Raw genomic sequence first — 23,802 nt, 5'->3', positions numbered from 1 at the left:
CATCACGCATAAAAATAAAACTCAATGAAATTTTTTTTCAGTATTTTCTTTTGAAAATATGTAACTTATTTTCTTCGTGAGTACTTTTTAAAACAACATTAAGCGCAATATTTGTATTGTAGATGTTGAACATCAACAAACAACGTATTGGTTCTACAATAACAAGTTATTTTTATTGATTAAGAAACACATTTTAATGACATAAATAACTCTATAAAAGATCTTTAAAAATGTTTCGTAGAAGTAATAACAATTATTAATTTAACTTAACTTAACTAAATACTATAGTTTTATATTATTAAATCATTATTATTATTGATAAACCTTTTAAAGTTGACTTTCATATACAAATTACAAATAAATACTTTAATTTTGAACTAATTATAATACAATAATGCTAAATAACATTGACTAATAAGTAATAATAAATTATTTTCTCAAGTAGGTACTTAACATTTTAATGATCAGCTAAACTTCATAAAAACTAATATAATTTAAAGTCATCTTTTATATTTAATAACCTTAAGAGTAAAATACCTACTGAATTTATGATCATCAAAAATATGTATATAGTAAGTATCAATTTTAAGACGTTATGTCGTTATATTGTTATTTTTATACTCATGGACATAAACTTTTTGTTTATAAAAATAGTATTTGACAAATTTTAATACTCTGAATTCTGAACTCTGTTTATTATTAATTTACAATATTCAATTCATGATTTACACTTTAAAGTTGAGGCATTTACTTTAAAAAATAAAGGTCGAGCAAATGTTTTAATAACTAATTAATCTAAAATTACAACGCAAAAATTCTAAAAAAATAAGTTATTAAATTTATATGATAAATTATAATTTCCGTATTTAAACAATAAAAATAGTGTGAAAACCAACTAGTAACTAATCGATGTTCTTACAATAATTTTGAAATATAGTTCAAATAACGTTTGATAAAGTTTGTGTAATTGTTCTACGACTTATAATAACATAAGAAGACAATTTTGAAAAAAATAATATATACATGTGGTGTCCCGTGAAGACATTAAACGTACCCATTAACTGAAGAGGGCTCACCGCCCGGATAAAAATCAGTTTTTTGCCGTTTTATCTATAAACTAAAAAAAATATTAAAAATCAGTGATTCATGAAAATAAACTCTATAAAATAGGTATCTTTATTTTTTTCAAAAATTTAAAAATTAAAAAAAAAATTTTTAACCTTACCAAAAAATTGAATTGAATTCAAAAATTTAGACCTCGTCTATGGGAGTTAAATAAAAAAAACAGATTTATGATATATTTATTATCTCAGGAGATATCGCAATGGGTAGATCCTCGAGGGACTCTCTGTATATGAATTAAACGATTCAGTTAACAACTTTTTTTTTTCAAATACTACCGATATTAATATTGTCATAAATAATCAATTCAAACAAAAGATACCAATATAGTTACTAACTTTTATAATTGTAACATGATCATCACAATCCAACCTATTACAAGGATATCTACATAACGCATTTGTTTTCACTTTCAATGAAAAACTTGTACTTATTAAATACCTATTTTAAATGAGCCATTTGAAATTAAATTGTAGATCTATTATAAGTTGTTTACCTGTTTAATATTTTAGAGAATCTAAATAAATAAGCAATTTAATTATTTCCATTTATAATGAATTATGTAAATAATAATACCTTCAAATCAAATAAAAAGAATTTAAATAACTTATGCCTAATGATTTTCATTAGTATACTTTCCAAATGATTGCATCTCAGATCACAAATAATAATAGGTATACGATATCCTTACATATTTAAAAAAGTTCTTTAAAAATAGTATTCATCTTTTATAAAAGAAAAATAACTTTCTTTAAGATTTCATTAAAAACCTGTTATTTCATTTTTATGTTAAAATCTAGCATAATATATTACTATGACCATAATAATAATATGTTGTACAGTATAATAATAGGTACTTTTAATCTATTAAAATAATATGTTTAAGAATAATCCGATTTAATTAATGACGTAACAAGTGTATCATAGATAGACATACAATTGTACAAAAAAATGTGGTCCTAAAATTAGGCTATGCTGTAATATGAGCTAATAAGAGCTGAAATGTATTGTAATATATACGCTATCGTCGCTATCGAATTACTTGTACGTCTTTGTCATCATTTATAATTATAATTTATGTTAATTAAAAATCCAAATTTTCAAATATTTTTATATTTTTTTACTTAAATTCTCTAAATACTTCTCGTGAAATTATTTTATTGATAGGTACAAATACAACATTTCTTTATTATTACATTTATAAACGAATGTTGTACTTAAAAAAACAATATACGAAATAACTTATTATGAGTAATATAGATAAAAAGATGAGTATCATCTCTTGTTTTTTTTTTTAATTACCTGATGTAACTGGTTCAATATTAGTCCTACAGAAAAATAATAGTAGCTATGGTAGGGGATTACAAAAAGTATAAATACTTCAAACAAATTTCAAATATTCATCAGTTCTCTTTTCATTACGTATGAAAACAATTATTTCATAGTATAATACATTAAGATATATAATATATATATATTCACCAACACGTTGGAAATGGCTACTGTGGTAAGAATTTATCATTTAATAAAAACCATTTTTCTTTTTATCGAAAAATACCACAGTCATCTTGGTTTCAAATTTTTTTTATATTATTTGTATACTAATTATTGTAGACGTCAACGATAACAATACCTATAAAAAATATTAATTTGCAATTATTTTAATTTGCAATATGCATTATGCAATCTATACGATTCGAGCTGAGCTTAAGAGTTTTCCGAAAAATAATATTACGAGAATAGCATGTTAATCGACTCGCTCAGATCTAAAACAAGTCTACCATTATACGAAACTTCTGAAACTATTACGATGTGAAAAAATGTTGTTTTCAGTTGATCTTGTTCGCCACCCTGTTCGGTCATCTGGCTCTAGCCTATCCGCCTACGATCTTCGAGCACAGCAGTTTCGAGCACCATGATGACCACCAATACGCCCACGCACCCATTCCATATCACTTCGAGTACGCTGTGAACGACCCACACACCCACGACGTCAAAAGCCATCACGAATCTAATGACGGGCACGGAAACGTCAAAGGCTCATACAGCCTCCTGGAGGCCGACGGTTCCACCCGGGTGGTCACTTATACCGCTGACCACGAACACGGTTTCAACGCTGAGGTGAAGAAAATCGAAGCGCCGGCTCACCATGAATTCGACGTCACCAACTACCACGAGCCAACCCATAGTACGTACAAACCGTCTTCGCACTTTCACTCATACTGATGAATGCGAAACGAAGAGATGACCGATTGTAATAAATTCCACCGAGCGTACCTTTTTGTTTTTGAGTTTGTAGGTATACATAGTACCTACATTCCACTGGTACGTTTATTGTGGGCACGAAGAATGTCGTATAATTATACCTATTATTCATGTCACCAACATTATAATACATTTTTAATTCATATGTTGAACCTATATTCTATTATAATACAATTAATATTCCTTCACAATCCTTTCCCACTTAAAAATAGATTATTTTCGTTATATTTCACCCACAATTGTGTGCAAACTATCGATTCATTTTTGTTCTCGGATTTTAACGAATTAAATCACAAACGATCACAGTTTGTTTGAACATAAATTATCGATCGGTATATTTTTGTCTCCCAGGTAATCTTTAAATAACATGATAATTTAATAAGCAACTGCAGTATATCTTATGTATATGATTCAATAGTAGTAAACTTATCGTCAGCATTAATGAAATTGATTTTTATCCGACCTTAAAACTTGATAGATACCATAAAAATGGTAGAATTTACACTCATCCAGTCATCCATTATGCTGCTATCGTAATAAAAATATAATGTATTAGCTTATGTTTTGTCAAAATACTTTTGTTTTTCGATTTCTGACATTTTGTGTTTTTAAATAACAAGCTTTTTCTTCAGTAAGAACTTCTATTGTATAATTTTGTTTTTGTTTATACATATTGTTTTACAAATAATTTTTAATAAATTACTTATAAAAATAACATTTTATGAGATTGAAATTGTATGTTATTGTTAAGTACATTATTATATTATATTAAAATTTGTTTTAATATTTTAGAAAAATGTATAGATTTTTTTTTAATATCTTATAAGAAATATTTTCGGTTGTCGAAAATAACTGTCTAATAATCACACTAGTTATTATTGCGAACTATGTTAATACTGTTCGAGTTCATCTCATTGTATCCTGTACAGTTCTACCCAGGGCCGGGCCGAGGACCTGGAAAGGCGGGCGTCTGCCAGGGGCACAAAATATAGAGTAGGAATGTGGGTACAAAATTTGATAAATTAAATTTGAAAACCTAGGGGGGGCGCAAATTTATATTTTGACAGGAGCGCCGCTATTGACAGCCCAGCCCTGGTTCTACCTAACTACTTATTACGATGTTATAATCTGTGATTTATCATAATAAATTCAATGCCATTGTTGAACTATATTATTATATTATTGACGCATACCTTAAACAAATGGTGATATTTTGCTTAGCAATTGACGCTTTTGCGAAATCAATGACTTAACAGTATACGATTTACTAGCATATTTTGGGTAATATGTATAGTAAGTAAGCTCGATTGTTTAAGATATACAAAATCTTCCAGCGTGGCCCACGATGATAATAATGCTTTCAACCAAAATATTATATTATGAATGCCATGTTCAAACATACTTGAGAACTACTTAATTGCATAAATTATACTTTATATGATACCATTTGACACCCAAATAATAGAAATTATAATAGCCTTAGTAAAGAAAGTCCATATCTGACATATATAATATCTTATAAATATTATATATTTATTTAATTTTATGCCTTTGATAGAAACAACCGTCTTCATAAAACTCAGCTGCAAGAATTGTCCATAAAATATTGGGTAGGTACATATTATTATCACCGTCATCGAAGGTATCGTCATTATTATAATTTATAATGTTTATTACTCTTATGCGTGCTGCTCGTTGATAATGAACTTAAAAAACTGGTATGCGTTTAAATAAAATATGAACGATTGCCGTAAGGACGAAAACTCGTTTATTGAATAAAAACTTTGATCCTCAATACCATCGTTGGTTTTTATATTATATCATCATGGCACTGTTTGTTATTCGTTATTATACGACTACGTCATAATATACCATTAATTCGTACAAAAGTTACAGTTTTTTGAAGCAATATAGGTAGGTATACAATAATAATAATATATAATCTTGCTTCTCACGCATCATGAACTTTTGTTAAGGATGACTTATGTGAATAACACAGGGACATTTATAAGGCACTAAACATATTTATCAAGCCTGAGCCCAACACATCGGTATTATAAGAAATTAACAACAACACATACGGTAGTATATACTTAACATGTTGTTCGTTAAGTTCATGTCATAAACTACTGTGTATATCACAATAAATTATGAACACCTTAAGCGAGAATATGTCTTATACTCGCATAGTATGTTATTATATGCTTGACAATAATAACAAAAAATTTTTTTTTTTAATAATATAATTGAGTACCTAGCTAGTATTATTGGATTTGCCATGACAGTATGGCAATTTTAAGGTAACACAAACTATAATAATTCTTCAATGTAATTATAAGCTAGATAACACACTTTATGACCAAAACCATTCAGAGCTAAATTATGAACATCGACTTAGTATTCATGGTTTGATGCACCTGAAAATGCCGAGCAAAAGTTTCATATCTACCCTTCAATACATTAATTCAAGTTCATCAGCGGCCAGTCAGATAATATAATATACAACTTTTTCCCGCTAAAAACTGTATTATGATGAATGAACTTAGAGTAGGCACATATTGCCCATATTGGCCATTGCAAATTTTGTCCCTTTCTTCTTCTTTTAAATTATATTGTATTAAAAATTGCACTGTATTATATTATATAATATTATCTATATATACGTAGATACATACTAATTTGCAGTGTCATATATAATTGTATATTTACTTGTTAAGTCGTATTTTTATTGAAATGGCAAAGATCTTTTACTAATGAAAAATAAATAAATATCTACTTAAAGAACTTGGTTTTTGTAGTTACAATCATACAATCTATTATTAGGTATCCATCTCAGAAAAAAATAAAAATGTTTGTTTTCGATTGTTTATTTTTAACCATAAAAGCATAAAACAATATTGCAACACTGGTTCGTCCCGAGGTAAATGAAGCTTAACGAGTGCGACATAACCAGTCTCTTTGTCCAGTATGTATATTGTATAGTATACAAATATTCTTTTTTGTTTTACATTTTTAACCGATAGAGTTTTTTTGTGCATGAGATTTATGAACTATATTCCTTTATATTCCCAGTAGCCTATTATGATATTTTATTTTAAGGTCATTGTATCAAGTAACAGTAAGTTCTTAATATGCATAATGTTACATTTTAATTGAATATTTATTAGAATATCGAATTTCTAATACATATGTTAAAAAATATAAATAAATATGCTGTTCCGTTATTATTTATGTATTAGAGTATAATTTACATATTATACTATTAATATTTATTATATTATTAAAACAAATATTCTAATAAAATAAAATATAAGTATTAATTTAACTTGTTTATGTATACAAATTACTTTGTATAAGGCATTATATTTTTAACATTTATCCATATACAGGTATTGGCGAAATGTATTAGCACAAAATAAAAATTACATTAGATTATAAAATAATTCTTGAATTTATAAAACAAATAAAATAGTTATACATAATTGACTTTTACACTTGTTATCATTTAATAGAATAATATAATATACGACTAAAAACGCTTCCTTATCCTTTAAAAAAAACAATATACATAAAATATTCCATTTAAAATTTATCAGTAATTTTTGCAGCTAAAATTCTCAAAACGTGCGGTTTAAATTTAAATACAAAAATTGACAATGCAGTTGTGACTTACCCAAAATTCAAAGAACTTCTACCTATTTTTATTGACGTTTGGATGGAATACTATATAAAGATCTAAAACAAAAACAAACAAATAATTATTTAACTAGTACATTCATTATTATTTCTTAGTTTTTCAACTTTTTATTATAAATTAAAAAGTTCTTTTGAACCAATAGTGTGAAAAACAATCAAAAATTATGATATGTTCGATTGATTTCTGTAATATATAATAAAAATAGTCCTGAATATTAAATACACATCATCAAATTCACTTTTATAAGTATTATATTTTTATACATTTCTCTGGGAAATAGTACAATTCCTATTATAATAAAGTAAGTGTATCATTTTAATTATTTTTTAAAATAATTTCACTTGATTAATATCTTTTCTTTTACTATAATAATAAACTAATATTAATTATGAAAAGAGTACAAGCTGTGAATATAATTCTAGTTTTGTAAATCAAAATTTTAGTCAATTTAATATTTCTAATACTTTGAGTAATGGATGAACTTAACATATAAAACTATAATTCATATATCTAAGTAGGTCATAAAAAAAAAAAAAAAAAATATAAATATTTTAATTTATGGTACTAACTTTTAATCAGTTATTTTTGAATATATAAATAATTATACTCTCCATAATTCTAACATGATTGAGTTTTTTAATTATATTGCTAAAACCATCAAGACCAAACGTCTTAAAAGGAGAATCAATTATAATTATCGAGTATAAATTATTATTATAATGAATAATAAATTATTCATCATTTCATGAACATGAACATGAAATGATCATTATTTTCGTTTAAGAAACAAAACTATACACTATAAGTAAACGGCAGAGAATAATGAGACCACAGGATTAATTTATTTGGAATGGTACTTAATTATTGCACTACGCCAAATTTAAACTTTTTAAAAATTACAATTAGTTGATTTTATCGGAAAAAAATCAAAATTGGTATTCAACAGGAATAACATATGCTTATTTACAGATGTGCTATTTATTATTATTGACTTTTGACATTTATTAAATCCTATATTGGTAATAAAAAAGTGTATTGTTGCTTTTATACTATACTATCTATAAAATAAATACATTATATTAATAAAATAAACGTGTGTGTGTCTCAATGACAATAACTTGATTAAAAATGAAATATACCAAAAGAAGAAGCCATGTTAATAGTAATTTTTAAAATTATATTTTACGAGCGTACAAAATCCTCAGTTAAAAAACCAATAGAGATTCCGTGGTCCTCGGGTTATTGAATATATTTGGTGCATTAAAGTAGTATAATAATATTGGTAAGTATCCAAAAATTGAGTTTATAACTAAATATTTCTAAGGGCTATTGTTAAATGTGTATATAGTTTATACATAGAGCAACTTATTATAAACAATAAATTGTTCACTAAAAATAAAAATTATAAAAATTATACTTCGTATACATTAAATTAATTTTATATCTTAAAATATTGGTAGTGAAACTTATAAAGTCATTGTTTAAATAAAATTACGTTCTAGAAGTCAAGGCAGACAAGGCAACTATACTTGAGATATTGGTGTTAGTGTAAGTCACGAGAAAATTAATTTTAGTGGTTTTAGAACTTAGATTAATTGTTGGCAAAACAGCACATATCATATGCCAATAACTGATTGAAGTCTTATATCAAAATTAAACTTAGGTATCCACAGTAGTAATGTAGATATAATTAAAATGTCAATAAATACATATGGAAATTAGCAAATTAATTTATAAAATTATTTTAAAGTAATTGCTAATAACTATTGCAAATATCAAAAAAGACAATAAATTATAATTTCACTGTACTGGTTTCATATTTAAGGATTATATATTATTAATGTTATGTCATGGCAATATAAATAATTAAACGAAGTACCTGTTTATTTTTATACCTCGCGTATTATATCATTATTGTATTTAAATTGATAATAAACTGAATGAATGAATGATAAAGAATATCCAAAAAAAATGTATTCACTAATATTCCATTTCGTTAAGACCATATCGAGTTACATAGGTAGGTACTATTATCCTAATACATACCTACTATTTTATATTTTAAAATGAACGGTGAGATTATTATTTATAATTAATATTGAAATAATTATAGGATTATGATGCATAATAATATATATACATAACAATATAATATTAAGAAATTTTTTTTTTTTATTTTGTATTCTTTAATTAACACAATAACATGATTGTAGGTACTTATGACGCAATAAATCAAATTACCGTGAACTAATGTATTTTAAAAGTAATATTATTAATTTTCGTAAGATTATTTTTAACTCTTCCACGATCTAGTTATTCGTATATAACGTAACCACGTAAACAATTGGCTGGTAGGGGCTTAAGAAAATCTGAATTCGTTCTATATAAATACTGAAACATAAAAGTCACAATCATCAGTTTTCTTAGACGCACAAGAATTCTCCTGCAGTGTTCATTTAAAAACGAGTCGTTAATTAAAACAATAGAAAAAATGGCAGCTAAGGTAAGATTCACCACAAAATGTTTCTAGCTTATATTGTATACTTTTGTACCTATACTTTAAAAAACTAAGATAATATTATAATAGGTACATTCAATATTGTTGTTTAAAAATGTTTAGTAGTTTCGTATTTTTTCAAACAAAATAATACCTACTCAATACTCATGTTATAACTAGGTGCTATATTTTCATGATAACGGTAACAATAGTTGTGCATCCGTATGTTATGTTCATTGTTCAAATTTGTATTTGTTTATTAAATGGCGTTCTCGTCATAAGTTCTTTTAAACTCAAACGGATTACTTCCATATGAAAGTTTATCGAATATTATGTTTTTATCTAACTGCGCAATGCGACTAAATTTCATAGTCAATTCACTTCCCAATTTAGGACCAAAAACAAATATGATTTAATTGCATATAGATTACGTGTGAACCTAATTTAAAATGCATAAATTACAATAAATTGAAATAAATTGAAATTTGAAAATAATCTAATAAGTTTATATTTGACCAAAAAAAAAAAAAACTAGTTAATAGAATTAATCATATGCTCCACGATTAAAAATACTCAATAATTTTACACGATTTATGTCATAATATGTATAAACTGACTTCATACGAAACGCGTCCGATCCTGAATCCAAAAACTTTTTAATATACATTGCAGTTGATCGTGTTCGCCGCCTTGTTCGGGCACCTGGCACTAGCCTACCCGCCTACGATCTTCGAGCACAGCAGTTTCGAGCACCATGACGACCACCAATACGCGCACGCACCCACTCCGTACCACTTCGAGTACGCCGTGAACGACCCGCATACCCACGACATCAAAAGCCATCACGAATCGAACGACGGACACGGAAACGTCAAAGGCTCGTACAGCCTTCTGGAAGCCGACGGTTCTACCAGAGTGGTCACATACACCGCTGACCACGAACACGGTTTCAACGCCGAGGTGAAGAAAATCGAAGCACCGGCTCACCATCATTACGAAACACCGCACGTCATCAGTTACCAAGAGCCAATCGATCATTCGTACAAACCGTCTTCGCTGCACCAATACTGATGATGGCACCTGCAGCTGCACGTCGTTGCCGTCTCATCATCATACAGACGCCATCGTTTCGTGTATAATATTTTCATTTTAATACCTTCTGTAATATATTTTATTTTTTTAATAAACCGCCGTTCAACACTATGTTATATGTATATATAATCGTATTGTATGATATCTTAGACAAATGCATTGAATCCACAGCATATTATTATAGTGCTTTCCATTAGATGTCGCCTTTCGAAGGAGTATTACAATTTAATATATTATTATATTTATTTTTACTCTGAACAAATCCTCAGTGTTCTGGACAGTGATGGATGCCTGCCCTGCAAATCCACTGGTCTTACAATATCGTTTATTTATATTTTGTTTATGCGTTACGGAACAGATCAATTCGTTCTTTAAAAGATGCATGTCAAATCCTTCAATTTCGCTGGCACGTAATATAATATTTTCTGACAAAGTTGTTTATTGGTGTTCAATGTTCTAACATCAAAGTCTATAGAAATATTCGAGACTCGACTATTGTTGCATATTGTGCAGCCAAGCCAAATAATACGATATTACTTGAACTGGCTTCCTACTCATTTTCTTTTCAGGTATGACAATATCTATTTTCTAACATAAATATAAACACATATATTATAATACTAATTGAGTTTAGGTATCTACTGTTAATTTTTCATTGTTTAGTCAGTAAAAAAAACCCAAAATAATTATAATAAGTAGTGAAAGATAAAGTAAACGCATTATTATTATTATGTACATTACCTAAGCCAAACTTAAATGAAACAAAGATAAATGTTTATAGTATAATATATTATATTGATTACATAATTCAATAAGCATTGAGTTTTAAAAAGTAGATAGCTAGATTTTCAAATTTAAAACTGTCACATTTTTCTAGCTATATGTATATTGTATATATTGTATACAACCAATTCTGATGTGATGGGTGCCATTGAGAAGCCGCCGCGTTCATAATATATTATGTCCTTTTATAATCGACCAACATTATTATTATTAAGTAGTATGAAGTTGGTAAGAAATTTAAAAAAGTGTATGTGATGTCCCATTTTATTATTATGTTATGTAAAACAGCTTGTACGATAGATGTTTAATGTAAGAGAATCGTATTGTTGGAAACCGGTTGTAAATAATAACAAGTGTATTAATTTGAATACATCATTGATAAATGCTTGAATCAAAACAATATTATGCAGTTTTAATTTATCAATTTGAATATTTTACCATCCATTTATATTAATGATAAATAGGACGTAACACTGAATTAATTAATTGTTTACTAAGTATAATCTAAAATATAATTATGTTAATTTAATTAAGGTTTACAAAAATCTAATACCCACATTATGTATTTAAATTATAAACATAACGAGACTCTCGAAATAAAAATTCTATAGGCGTTTAGTATTCATCTAGTTTCGGCACATGCATTATTATTACGTTGTATAAATTATACTTTAAATAACCATCAGAATCAAAATACGATTATGAGTGAAGTTTGTTAAAAATTACGCGTTGTTTTTTGAAAATCTTTACCAGACATTTTTAAAGATTATCACTTAGTTATCGTTAATATTGACTTAAGAAATTCTTCAGAAAATCAAAAATGACATCTCCAAAGTGTCTTTAAGATTATATTTTTTATCTTTTATTGAAAACACAAAACCGTTCGTGTGGTCTTTCTACTCAAAAATTATTACAGTTAAAAAAGTGGAGAATACAAATAAATACGAAATTACATTGCAAAAGTATGAAAATTCTCATTTTTGCCCAATTCCAAAACATAATAGTAAGAGCTTGAGGAATACATTATTTGCACTTTATATATGTCAGCCATAGTGTAATAATATCGAGTACTCGAAAAATGATTCGGAGAGAATGTCTGATGCACTATATTGCTTAATATAATAAAGAGCACTTCTACCTACGTACTTTTTCACCTAAGTGATCACAATATTATTATAACACATATTTATTCTATCGAGTTGTTTTTATATGGCTCAAGCTGCCGTCAAACACACAACTGATAATATATAATATTCCATCAAATTCTACCAACCACACTTTCACTCACATCGTTTCAATTATACTTCCAGATTCCGAACATAGAGATAAAAGTGTTTGTTTTACAGTGTTCTTTAAAAATATAAATCTGATTAAGCCCTACTTAGGTATAGGTACGAGAAAAAAATGCAAACGTTTCGTGTTGCAATGTAAGTACCCACCTTTTAACATCGGAAATCTAATCTGAATGGTATTCTTTTGGTCTAAAGTGTTCATTCTTTGTGTTTTGCTAAACAATAAAAGAAGAACCGACGAAAAAGCTTAAAGAAATTTCACAACGTGCAATTTCAACCGAACTCCACTCAGAAGCGTGCACTATATAGCACTAGCATGTGATACGATAAAATTTGTTTTTCGTCGGCACAATGAATACGAATAAAAAGTATATGCGTACTAATTGGCCACGTAATTAGTGATCATGTTCGAGATTGGGTAAACACCTGCACTGTTACAATGTATAATATACATAGGTGTTTCAAAATTGTATAACTCCCATACGCTGGTAAGAATAATATACAGCCGTGCCGATATGTGCATACATAATTTATGCGTATAATACGTTAAGAGCGAATATGTAGTAGAAAATCCGGTCATTTTACATAACGCTCGTTGACTTTGAAAATGTCTCAAGTGACCGGGCTTTCTAATACAATAACCGACCAATACAGTAATGTTCGTATATTACAACTATGTTTCAACAATTTTGATAAAGGCATACGACATTATTGAATCGTTTTTTTTTTTTTTTATATATATATAGTTCGGTCAAGAATGGTTTTTAAAAATATAAAAACCTTATAAATCGGTCGTTTATATTATTAATAATATTCAAATATTTTATGTGTTGGGTTATGAACTTCTAACCATTTATTTTACCAAATTATATACAGTATAACAAAAACAGACGATGAAATAATTTAATTTATATAAATAATATACTCGACACAGTATTATTATTTAAATTAATATTCAATATCATATTATATTCATAGTCTATTTGTCCGTTTGTCGGTCATTCCATAAATAGCCCGAGGATTATATTAATGCCCTATTTTCTACAACGACTGCAGTAGCACAATATGTATATATTATATATTCTTAAATGGGTACACGGTGATTGATAAAATGCTCTTATTGTCGAGACATAATTTGTTTTATGAAAAATTGAGTTTCATTATAATAATATTATACTTTTCGTGATGGTTTATGTAAGGACATGATCAGCAAATCCAAAATGTTAAATAATTAATTTTACATCACTGACAGTTACTGTTTTTGACCGCACGGACAAAAATTCAAGGTTGCTCTTTTTATCGTTCAACCAAACCCAATAGCCTTAGGCCCAATGTTTCCTAGGTTATGAGGTTGCCTTATTGGTTAAATCATTATTCTCCAATGTACCTAACCGGTTCGCTATACTATCGAAAGCATTTGGAAGGAGTTAATCAACTGGAAGGGATTAAAGTCATTCGAAACTTTTAGCATAAATAGAGTAAACTCAACAGCCACACTCACCAGTCACTCGTGATCGTTCGATTGCAATTTATTTATTAAACTCAAAATCACACAAAAAAAAAACCATTAAAATGGCCGCTAAGGTAAGTTGTTTTATTTTTATTTTTACTCGTGATTATAACGCTTAATCCAACGAGGTTCTAAATAACAAACTATACTTACGTCGGTATGTTTTAATTTTCGTTTACTCAAACTCGCACTCAGCTAACGCAGTACAATATGTTCTAACTGTAATTTATCTTGTACGCGCTTTTGAAATTCTGTTTGAAAATCATAAAAGTAAATTAATTTAATTCGAAAAGTATTTCATCAAAGCAGTCTACCGAACAGTCGTCTATCAACTGACGTATAGCACAGATATTTAATATATTATACTAACTATAGGTATAAAACTCTGTTTATTTTGTTAAGAAAAAATCGAATACAATACCCATAATATTTAGGTAGGTCGGACAAAAACGATAGTGATATAATCAATATAATGTCAACGGTATAAGGTTTATGGATTAGGTATTTTTAATGCATAATATTGACATAATGCACTATTGGGCCACTTACAAAATGTCGGCTGACTTCAGAGACAACAACGAATTAGCTATTAATAGTTATTAATTAATTATTATATACAGTTTGCTGTGTGTAGCGTTGCGTTAAACTTAATCCTAACCTAACCGCCATATCGTTTTGTTACAGTTGATCATCTTCGCCGCATGCGTGGTTTCCGCCATCGCTCAATACCCCGCCCCGGCCTACAAGCCCGCTTACCCAGCTGCCGCTTACCCAGCACCAGCATACTCCGCACCCGCATACGCCGCACCGAAAGCCTACGCTCCGGAACCCGCCTACCCACCCAAGCCATACAACTTCGAGTACAGCGTCAACGACCCATCCACATACGACGTCAAGAGCCAATCCGAATACGCTGACGCCAACGGTTACGTCAAGGGGTCGTACAGCCTCTTGGAAGCCGACGGTTCCACCCGCGTCGTCGAATACACCGCCGACAACTACGGATTCAACGCCGAAGTCAAGAAAATCGACGGAGGATACAAGGCCCCGTACAGCGCCCCGGCCCCAGCCTACAAAGCCGCCCCGGCCTACAAGCCCGCATACGCCGCACCAGCCTACCCAGCGCCAGCCGCCTACCCAGCACCAGCCGCATACCCAGCACCCGCTTACTCCGCACCGGCCTACAAGCCAGCCCCATACAAGGCATACTAATTCGTTTTAAACTTTTCCAATTGTATAAAATGTTCTTCCAATCTTTCCGGGCCAAGCGCTAGTCGACAGCCAACTGCTGTTTTACGAGTGTGCGGCTCAACAGAGTCACATATCATTATTGTTATTATGTATTTATTACCCACATATTATAATATATTGTAATAGTATATGATTATGTTCTACTCTCCTTCCATCTTTGTGCATCGTAAACAACACCTTACGATCAAATACCTGTATTTATTGTTGTGTAAATGTATAGTTTAATATATGTTTACAAAACGTTCAAATCGCAATTGTTTTTATTATTCGTTTTCACCCACCATGAAAAAAATGCATTCTTTCTATTGCCGTTTGGTATGGTTTCAGTGTTGTTGTAATCACAAAATTTGCACTGCGACGATAAAGGCACATATGATAATGACATCGGTGGTCGGCGTACAATTATACTAAACATTATATATATATTATATATATATATATATATATATTTATGATTATAGTCGATGGTTGAGATTTCACGGTTTACAGCTACAACTGTCGAGGTACCTGTTACATGACAAGGACTATAAATAAATACATAATAATTATATTATTATATTATGCTATGTCGTTACGAAATAATCTAAATATATTGCCATTAACAGATGATTTTTAGTATGTATTATTATTATAAATCAAAAACAAAAAGTAAAAGTAAGTATATAATATACGATTCAAGAAGTTGTGTGTTAGGTATAAGGTACTCGTTCCGCTTCGGACAGCTCGACAAAGATAATAATATATATAGCGTGTTGTGTTATACTAAAAATTTGAAAGCAACAATAAATCATTGCAATGTTATGAAGATTCGTGAAAGGATCTCAGTTCACTAATGTGGTCATGTACTTTTTCAAATTTTAAGTGCGTATCAAAACAATTTATGAGTTAATATTTTCAAAATATATTGTACGTACCTATATCTCATTCAGAGTAATAAAAGAGAGTTTTTCAAACTTTTTAATTTATAATATTCAACATGTATAAATTAATGCTTCATTTCTCGTTACATGGGTCCATATAACTATAAAACATATTAGTATAATTCATATGTTTATTTTAATAAAAAATCCATTAATTTATAATTAATACGATAGATAATTAGCGATAAAAACATATGATGGAAAATTACTAAAACCCTGAACAGCGTATTTAGGGTAAAGAAAATACGTGTTATAAGGCTAGCTATACATTAATCAATCATTTTGTACCTATAGTGTTTGTACCGTGGTTAAACACAGCATATTGTCAAGTTTACGAAGAATAAAAAAAGAACCTTGCTATATACCCTCAAGTTTACTAATACACATGGAAGTACAAACTGTTTTGACATAAAACCAAAAACGGACCTAGGCCTACACGTGAATATGGCAAGTTCAGTATAAAAATCTCAAATAAAACTACCTACTTGAAAGCTCCAATTAGAAAAATGAAAGGGCTGTACTTGCTATTGTGTAGATAAAAAAATACCTTGTTTAATATATTTCCTGTAAGAAAATCTTTATTAAAGTATTCAAGTTAAATTGTTCACTTAAATGTGTAGGCACTAATTTAATTGTGAATAAAATGTTTTTTAATCGTCTACTGGCACGATTTTAAATCTTTAAACAAAATATAAAGGAAAAAAACAAAATTAAAATAATTACTAATAAATGATTGAATCATTTTTTTTTTCGTTATCTACTCTAATTTTCTTTAAAAATGTATATAAAATTCCGAAATTTCCTTCCATTTGTACGTAAGTGGAACACTATACCGAATTCATATATTAAAGATTATTGTGTTAAATACTATATGATATATTTCGTTGGTATTAATATAAACTAATAATTAAAATAATACATCTGCTTACTTCTACTTAACAATATGAAATAATCGAATAAAGTGTTACACGAATACTGAGATTTCGATGTTTTATTCATACAACGACGTGAGTTGGCCATTGTTAACCCATAAATAAATCAAAAAAAAAATCGTGATCATACCGACTGTTTATAATATGACCTCACTGATCACACTTAATTATTTTCCGTTGAACTCTCGGACCTGCTGATATGAAACACGACATAACCCCGAACAGCAGCTATAATATAATATAATATGCAATTTATTTTACCAATCATCCGAAATCTCTGCCTTGAAAATATATACTTATATATTGAATTGAATCGTGTGTATTGGCATATTATGGTACACACAGCGTGTAAACACAATATTATTATTACGATTAGTGACCATCGGAGTAACGACAAAATCAACTCAACGACGGCAATAATTTTCATATTTGACCGTCTCCTTAGGACATAATATTTTTAATTTAAAACCACGGCAAAACGATAGGTAATATAACAACGATGATAAATTATTATAATAGCTGATCGCGAGTAGGTACTCCTTAAATCTTAAATTAACGCTAATCATATCGCAATCACTCACAATTGCACCTAACCTCCAACTCATACCGGCCACCTTCAATGGAATAAATAGTGTTATTTACTGTAGTTATTACCGATATAATTTTGAAGCTATTTTAACCTACTGTTTGCAATTATTATGTCACGAATAATAATAATAGAACACCCTATAATAAAATCAAATAAATCACATCCATGTACGATTATAATTGTGAATACAGAGGTCAAGGTCTACGTTCACTATTAGAATATGCTGGACTACGATTAAATAAAAATAAACAGATCTACTATCCAGAAACATTGTCCAAATCGTGCTTCGTTTTGTACACATATAGTATTGTTAATATTTCTTTTTTTTTTTTATATACAATAATAATTGTATTCAACCGTTATGTGTAACGTTTGCATTTTCAGTCGAAATGATGATGAAAGTAACTAACTATACTTTCGTAAACTTCAGTTTACAAGTTTCTATATAAATATGGATTTGCTACAAATATTCCGTTGGCATACTATGAACAATGATAAATTATTAATTTGTAGTTGATCCAGTTTACATTGATATGGACGCGTGGGACAGAAGTTTTAATATAGCTTTCGTTAGTTGTAATGTCATATGTATTTTTTTTTTAAATACCATTTATAGAAAATTCAGGTTTAATAAAAGGTCATACTCAATAAAATAATGATACAATTACATAAATAATATATTTTTTAAACCCGCTGGGCACTAAAACAAGTATGTCTACACTTACACCTCTTATTTTATCTTTTCTTGTCTGGTCATCTAATATTGGCACAGCGGTCGATTTTTTTTTAATCTTTTAAATAAATTCAAACGGTTGTTCAGGTTAGATAGATAGGTAGGTACTATTCACTTTCAACTGTATAATAACTAAAATGTCTTTATTTTTTCATGCTTGGAAAAAAATTATATTCCAAAAATTGAGTCGCTTTAAAAAAAATTCTTTGAATATTATAATAAACTAAATCATTTTTATAATTCGATAATGATACCTTGAATAGGTATTTAACATAACACAACGACCACTTATTTGACGATCTTTAAATAATGGCCTATAGAAAAACGATCAATTTTTTAGATTATACGTTATATTATAAAATTGCCGCTTGGTTGGTTATATTACCTACTTATAATATGCCATCGTAAAACTAGTTGATGCATATGTACCAACTACAATTATTTTTATTATAATATGTAGTATATAATTATTATATAATATAATATGAATAGATACATCGTTATCATCATATTATTATACAAAATAAAGCTAAATTATCCATCTTGTATTCGTTGGAAAATGTAGGTAGTGAATATACATCAGCATATTATTCATAATGCATACAATCAATGACACAATGTACTTAAACTCATCTATAATAGGGAAAGCGCAGCACACCTATATGCCACCCATCGGGTGTAAGTGGTGTAACACCGCCTACCTACTTTAATTGTACAGTCAACAAAAATGGTCTATTAATGATCAGCTAACAACACTTGTGCCTTAAATAAAATAGTAGAATAATGTATGTATATGTATAAACAACACAGTTTCTGGCCATATCGACATCGATCTTTTATTTAACTATTTTAATTATATTTTATATGTAAAATAAATCTCACCTACCTACCTAGTATAGGTACCTATTATACCCTCGAAATGTAAAATATTCGATTTATTCGAGTATGTTACATATTAATGAAATTCACATGATTGAAAATGGTTCATTATTAAAAAAAATATATATTTCCAAGACCAATAAATACTGTTAGCTTGACTCGTCTCGAAAATGTTCCTAAAATATAAATAATATTTCACGAATATTGGAACAAATGTTAACACAGAAATTATAGTTAGTTAGTAGGTACATATTATAGGCTAGATATTAATTATTAACGGACACATTAAAATAAATCTAACTATATTAACAATACAATTTTATGAATAACTTACTAAAATATAATTGATAGTAAAGGGCTTCTACTAAAGGCATTGTATTTAATTAGAATCTAATAATATTATAATAGTAGTTGTATACTATTCTGCAATTCAAAATCATTTCTTGAACTAAATGAAAAATTAAAATTTTTAAATGAATACAATTTTGGTTTGAGCATAGTGGAATGAAGCTAGTCATTTATTTTATTTCTTTAATTATTTATCAGACTATTCTGAACCAGCTGAAATATTATATTGTAACCCGTCAGTGGTATTTCTATATTAGCAACGTTATTATACCATGATGACCGTGGCGGTGGTTTTGTTACCATTTTAGTCACCACTTGATCAATTTAAAATTGAAACACGGCCACACATTTTACATACCTTTTATTGAAATCGTATATGAGAAGTCCGATACAAAAAAAGTTCTAAACTAAATGAAAAAAAAAATTAATGGGCATTATTGACAAAATTAATTTATTCATCTCGTTTATTACATTCATTGCATATTATACATCAATATGACGTACACCGCAAAAATATTGAAAATGAAATTGATATTCCGTGGTTTAGATGGTTACCCAATGTAATATGATACCGGACAACCAATAAAAAAATAAAATAAATAATGTAATCAATTCATTATCGAAATTAGTATGCATTAATATTAATAACTGATATGTGTTCAAGTGTTCACCGGCACGATACTACTGACTATACCAGTTAAATTATGTTATTAATTCAACATATATTTTATTTATTAAATTACTCACTTTTCATACGACGTATTACTAAAGTGATAACCATAGGATAATATTGATTAGAATAGTTGAATAAAAAATCAAAAATATCAAATTGTCGTTAAAATATTCAACATTACTAAAACTATGCCTATTGATAAAATTATTATAAATTAACTATGAATGAAGGATGTTTTTTTTACCTACTTATTTGTTATAATTTAACGTTCAACTAAAATATTTAATAAAACAAATTCAACTGCAAAAGTGATTTCAGTACCTAGATTATATAGCTACAATTAAGGTTTAATAAAAAAATAAGAAAATAATAAATTAGTAAAATGAAAACACCTAAAGCTATAGGTACATTTAAAATAGATAAAAAAAAAAAAAGTTCAAATTCCGATAGATACTGTAAAGCATAAATTGCTGACATTATCTCGTTTTATACTTATACTGTAGTAATATGGTATTATAATATATTGCTTACTCACAAAATAAAAGACCATAATGACATTCGACGAATTATTTTTATTAAAAATCATGATTCGTGACAAGAAAAACTTTACGCACAAATTCGATTATTTCTCGAAATATTCTATTGCTGCACATACGAAACTTACATGTTGGCAATTGGTACGCATTATGGTACAATAGAAAATATACCACAAACAGCAGCAGTTGCAGTTATTACGGGCACTATCGCCACTATCATAATCACCTGCAGACAACGTATAATTTAAATAATTTGGAAACAAAATATGTTGCACGGGTCCTGCGATTCGGCGGCACAGCGAACGCAAACCTTTTTTTTCCTCCTCGATAGGTACCAAATTAACCCGAATAGACTTCGATGATGACGACGACGAGACGTGTCCTTGACGATATAGTTCCCTTTACGCCGCGGCCGCCGCCGCGTACGGACACCTGCAATCGTTGCACGGGCAGCAAAAAAAAAAAAAAAAAACGTGTACAGATATAATATAATAATCTATACCGATAACCCGGTATGCGCTGGAACGGTAATCGTACATTATATCGCAACCGGTTCGTAGGTATATGCGGTAATAATAGCGAAATAGATATACCGCAGCCGTGCTATACCGTACTTATTATAACCTATGACCATATCGAAAGTACTTAGGTCCGCGGACTCGTCGGGGTAATACTCGTGAGTGAAGTATAATATACAGGGAAGGGATTGTGCGGACGATAACCCGCGGCATATAAATACGACGATCGCTACGTACAGCTTCACCAGTCAACCATCTCGTCGTCAAGAGTTCTATATCAGGAAGAAACGAAACGCTCAAACACAAACCGAAATGGCACCTAAGGTAAACGAAAACGGTCGTTTCGGCCAATCTAGAAAATCCGCCAATAACAGCACACATTGTTCGGTGTGGTGGCGATAGTATAATATTATGATTCACCTCACTTGCTTAATGATTTTCCGTTCGGTTTTTCGCTCGCGGCCATCGCAGCTGACTACGTTGTACTACTCATCGTCATAATAATATACAACTAACATATAAATATTATCGTGCTACGATCGCCCGGAGAGACAATATTTTTGTCCTTTTATTTTGTGGCATTGGTATTATTACTATTATTGTATTACAATTTCGAATTTACAAACGATTTTCGCAGTTGATCATCTTCGCGGCATGCGTGGTTTCCGCCATCGCCCAATACCCAGCACCGGCCTACAAGCCCGCTTACCCGGCACCAGCTTACCCGGCACCAAAGGCCTACGCCCCCCAGCCCGCCTATGCCCCCGCCCCGTACAACTTCGAGTACAGCGTCAACGACCCATCGACATACGACGTGAAGAGCCAGTCCGAATACAGCGACGGCCAAGGCAACGTCAAGGGATCGTACAGCCTGGTCGAAGCCGACGGTTCCACCCGCGTCGTCGAGTACACCGCCGACGACTACAACGGTTTCAACGCCGAGGTCAAGAAAATCGAAGGAGGATACAAGGCCCCGTACAGCGCACCGGCCTACAAGCCCGCCTACCCAGCGCCCGCATACAAGCCAGCACCCGCATACAAGCCAGCCCCGTACAAGGCGTACTAGTGACCGATTCCTCGTCAACACTTCCAGGCGATCTCTTCGCTGCCCGTGAAACCAACGCGATGTGACCGCCGTTATACCTACACGCCGTGTACCGCGAGTCACATAATAATATATATATCGTCTGCGTACCACTCGCGTATAAACATATTATATTATATATATATCTTTTTTTGTAAATAATTTATTACACGATATAATATAATATTATCATATTGACCACCGTAATACTATACATGATAACCGTGACTTGTTTTTATTTTAAGCATACCTCTCATCTGGTATATACCTGGTATACACCGTCCTTGCTATAATGATACAGTTATACAATATTGTCGATTACAATAACATATTATAACAATAATACACGACATCGAGCGAGGATAATATGTATTTAGCGTACTGACTGTACTCAACGGTTGCACACAATCTATATAACGCCTCTTTTTCGTGACTCTTATTTTTCGTAGTTCGTCTTGGCGTGTGGATCTTACGCGTGTTTTGTTGGATTCACAGCGATTCGATGGAGTTACTTTTTCGGTATAATGTTATGGCCAAGTTACGACCGAGTATACCAAGAATTGACTACATCTCATATTTTTAACCGATATGGTTACCAGTTATGACAAAGTTATACCACGCCCTCACACGATACCGGCGTAGTTGTGACGTATCGGCTTAATATATGATTATTATAGGGCGATCCTTATCACTCGTAGTGCCTACTTATGTTTTAGTATAATACGTTAACAACATTATTGTAATATTATAAATATAATCATAGGCAATAGCCGTGTGGTTTGTCTTGATAACATTTTATATCGTCTTGTCGTCTAATTGACTCAACATCAACATGTAATGGATTGAGATTACAATTGAATATGAAAAATATAAACATAGAGAAAATAAAGTATGCAAAAATTCAGCTCTCTGATTGTAATAAATGTTGACACCTAAACACTTTTATAAGTATACTACTGCAACTACTGCTGTTAAGTAAGTATACAGTACGTACAAATCCGTTTCATTCACAGCCCTCATAGTATAATGATATAAAATTTTTTAATATAATATAATCAATTGTATATGGATTCCACCAACC

General features: G+C 29.8%; 5 protein-coding genes across 7 annotated transcripts in view; 4 read left to right on the top strand and 1 right to left on the bottom strand.

Moving 5' to 3' along the window:
* Nucleotides 1–23,802, bottom strand: part of LOC107163545 (A-type potassium channel modulatory protein KCNIP1-like) — a 414,281-nt gene that overhangs the window by 355,533 nt on the left and 34,946 nt on the right. For all 3 annotated transcript variants that reach the window (XM_089229333.1, XM_089229331.1, XM_089229332.1), the window contains exon 2: nucleotides 7,061–7,122. The gene's annotated coding sequence lies outside the window, so the exon portion shown is untranslated. The remainder of the gene's footprint in view (nucleotides 1–7,060; nucleotides 7,123–23,802) is intronic.
* Nucleotides 2,536–4,556, top strand: LOC107163560 (pupal cuticle protein Edg-84A-like). Its single transcript, XM_015511022.2, has 2 exons — nucleotides 2,536–2,629; nucleotides 2,956–4,556. The coding sequence occupies exons 1-2, from the start codon at nucleotides 2,618–2,620 to the stop codon at nucleotides 3,346–3,348; spliced, it is 405 nt and encodes a 134-aa protein (XP_015366508.1). The 5' UTR covers nucleotides 2,536–2,617; the 3' UTR covers nucleotides 3,349–4,556.
* LOC107163559 (pupal cuticle protein Edg-84A-like) lies at nucleotides 9,437–10,784 on the top strand. Its single transcript, XM_015511021.2, has 2 exons — nucleotides 9,437–9,587; nucleotides 10,254–10,784. Exons 1-2 carry the CDS (start codon nucleotides 9,576–9,578, stop codon nucleotides 10,650–10,652), a joined length of 411 nt encoding a protein of 136 aa, XP_015366507.1. The 5' UTR covers nucleotides 9,437–9,575; the 3' UTR covers nucleotides 10,653–10,784.
* On the top strand, nucleotides 14,173–15,757 carry LOC107163564 (Cuticular protein 92A). The gene is made up of 2 exons (XM_015511025.2): nucleotides 14,173–14,332; nucleotides 14,943–15,757. Exons 1-2 carry the CDS (start codon nucleotides 14,321–14,323, stop codon nucleotides 15,468–15,470), a joined length of 540 nt encoding a protein of 179 aa, XP_015366511.2. The 5' UTR covers nucleotides 14,173–14,320; the 3' UTR covers nucleotides 15,471–15,757.
* On the top strand, nucleotides 21,816–22,928 carry LOC149054920 (cuticle protein 19.8-like). The gene is made up of 2 exons (XM_089229350.1): nucleotides 21,816–21,961; nucleotides 22,275–22,928. Exons 1-2 carry the CDS (start codon nucleotides 21,950–21,952, stop codon nucleotides 22,701–22,703), a joined length of 441 nt encoding a protein of 146 aa, XP_089085476.1. The 5' UTR covers nucleotides 21,816–21,949; the 3' UTR covers nucleotides 22,704–22,928.

This window comes from Diuraphis noxia, unplaced genomic scaffold (genome assembly GCF_037042655.1).
Source record: "Diuraphis noxia isolate RWA-SAM2 unplaced genomic scaffold, SU_Dnox_SAM2 contig0005, whole genome shotgun sequence".
NCBI classification, from domain to species: Eukaryota; Metazoa; Arthropoda; class Insecta; order Hemiptera; family Aphididae; genus Diuraphis; species Diuraphis noxia.
The sequence above is the reverse complement of the archived record's forward strand: the minus strand, read 5'-3'. Positions and strand labels throughout refer to the sequence as shown.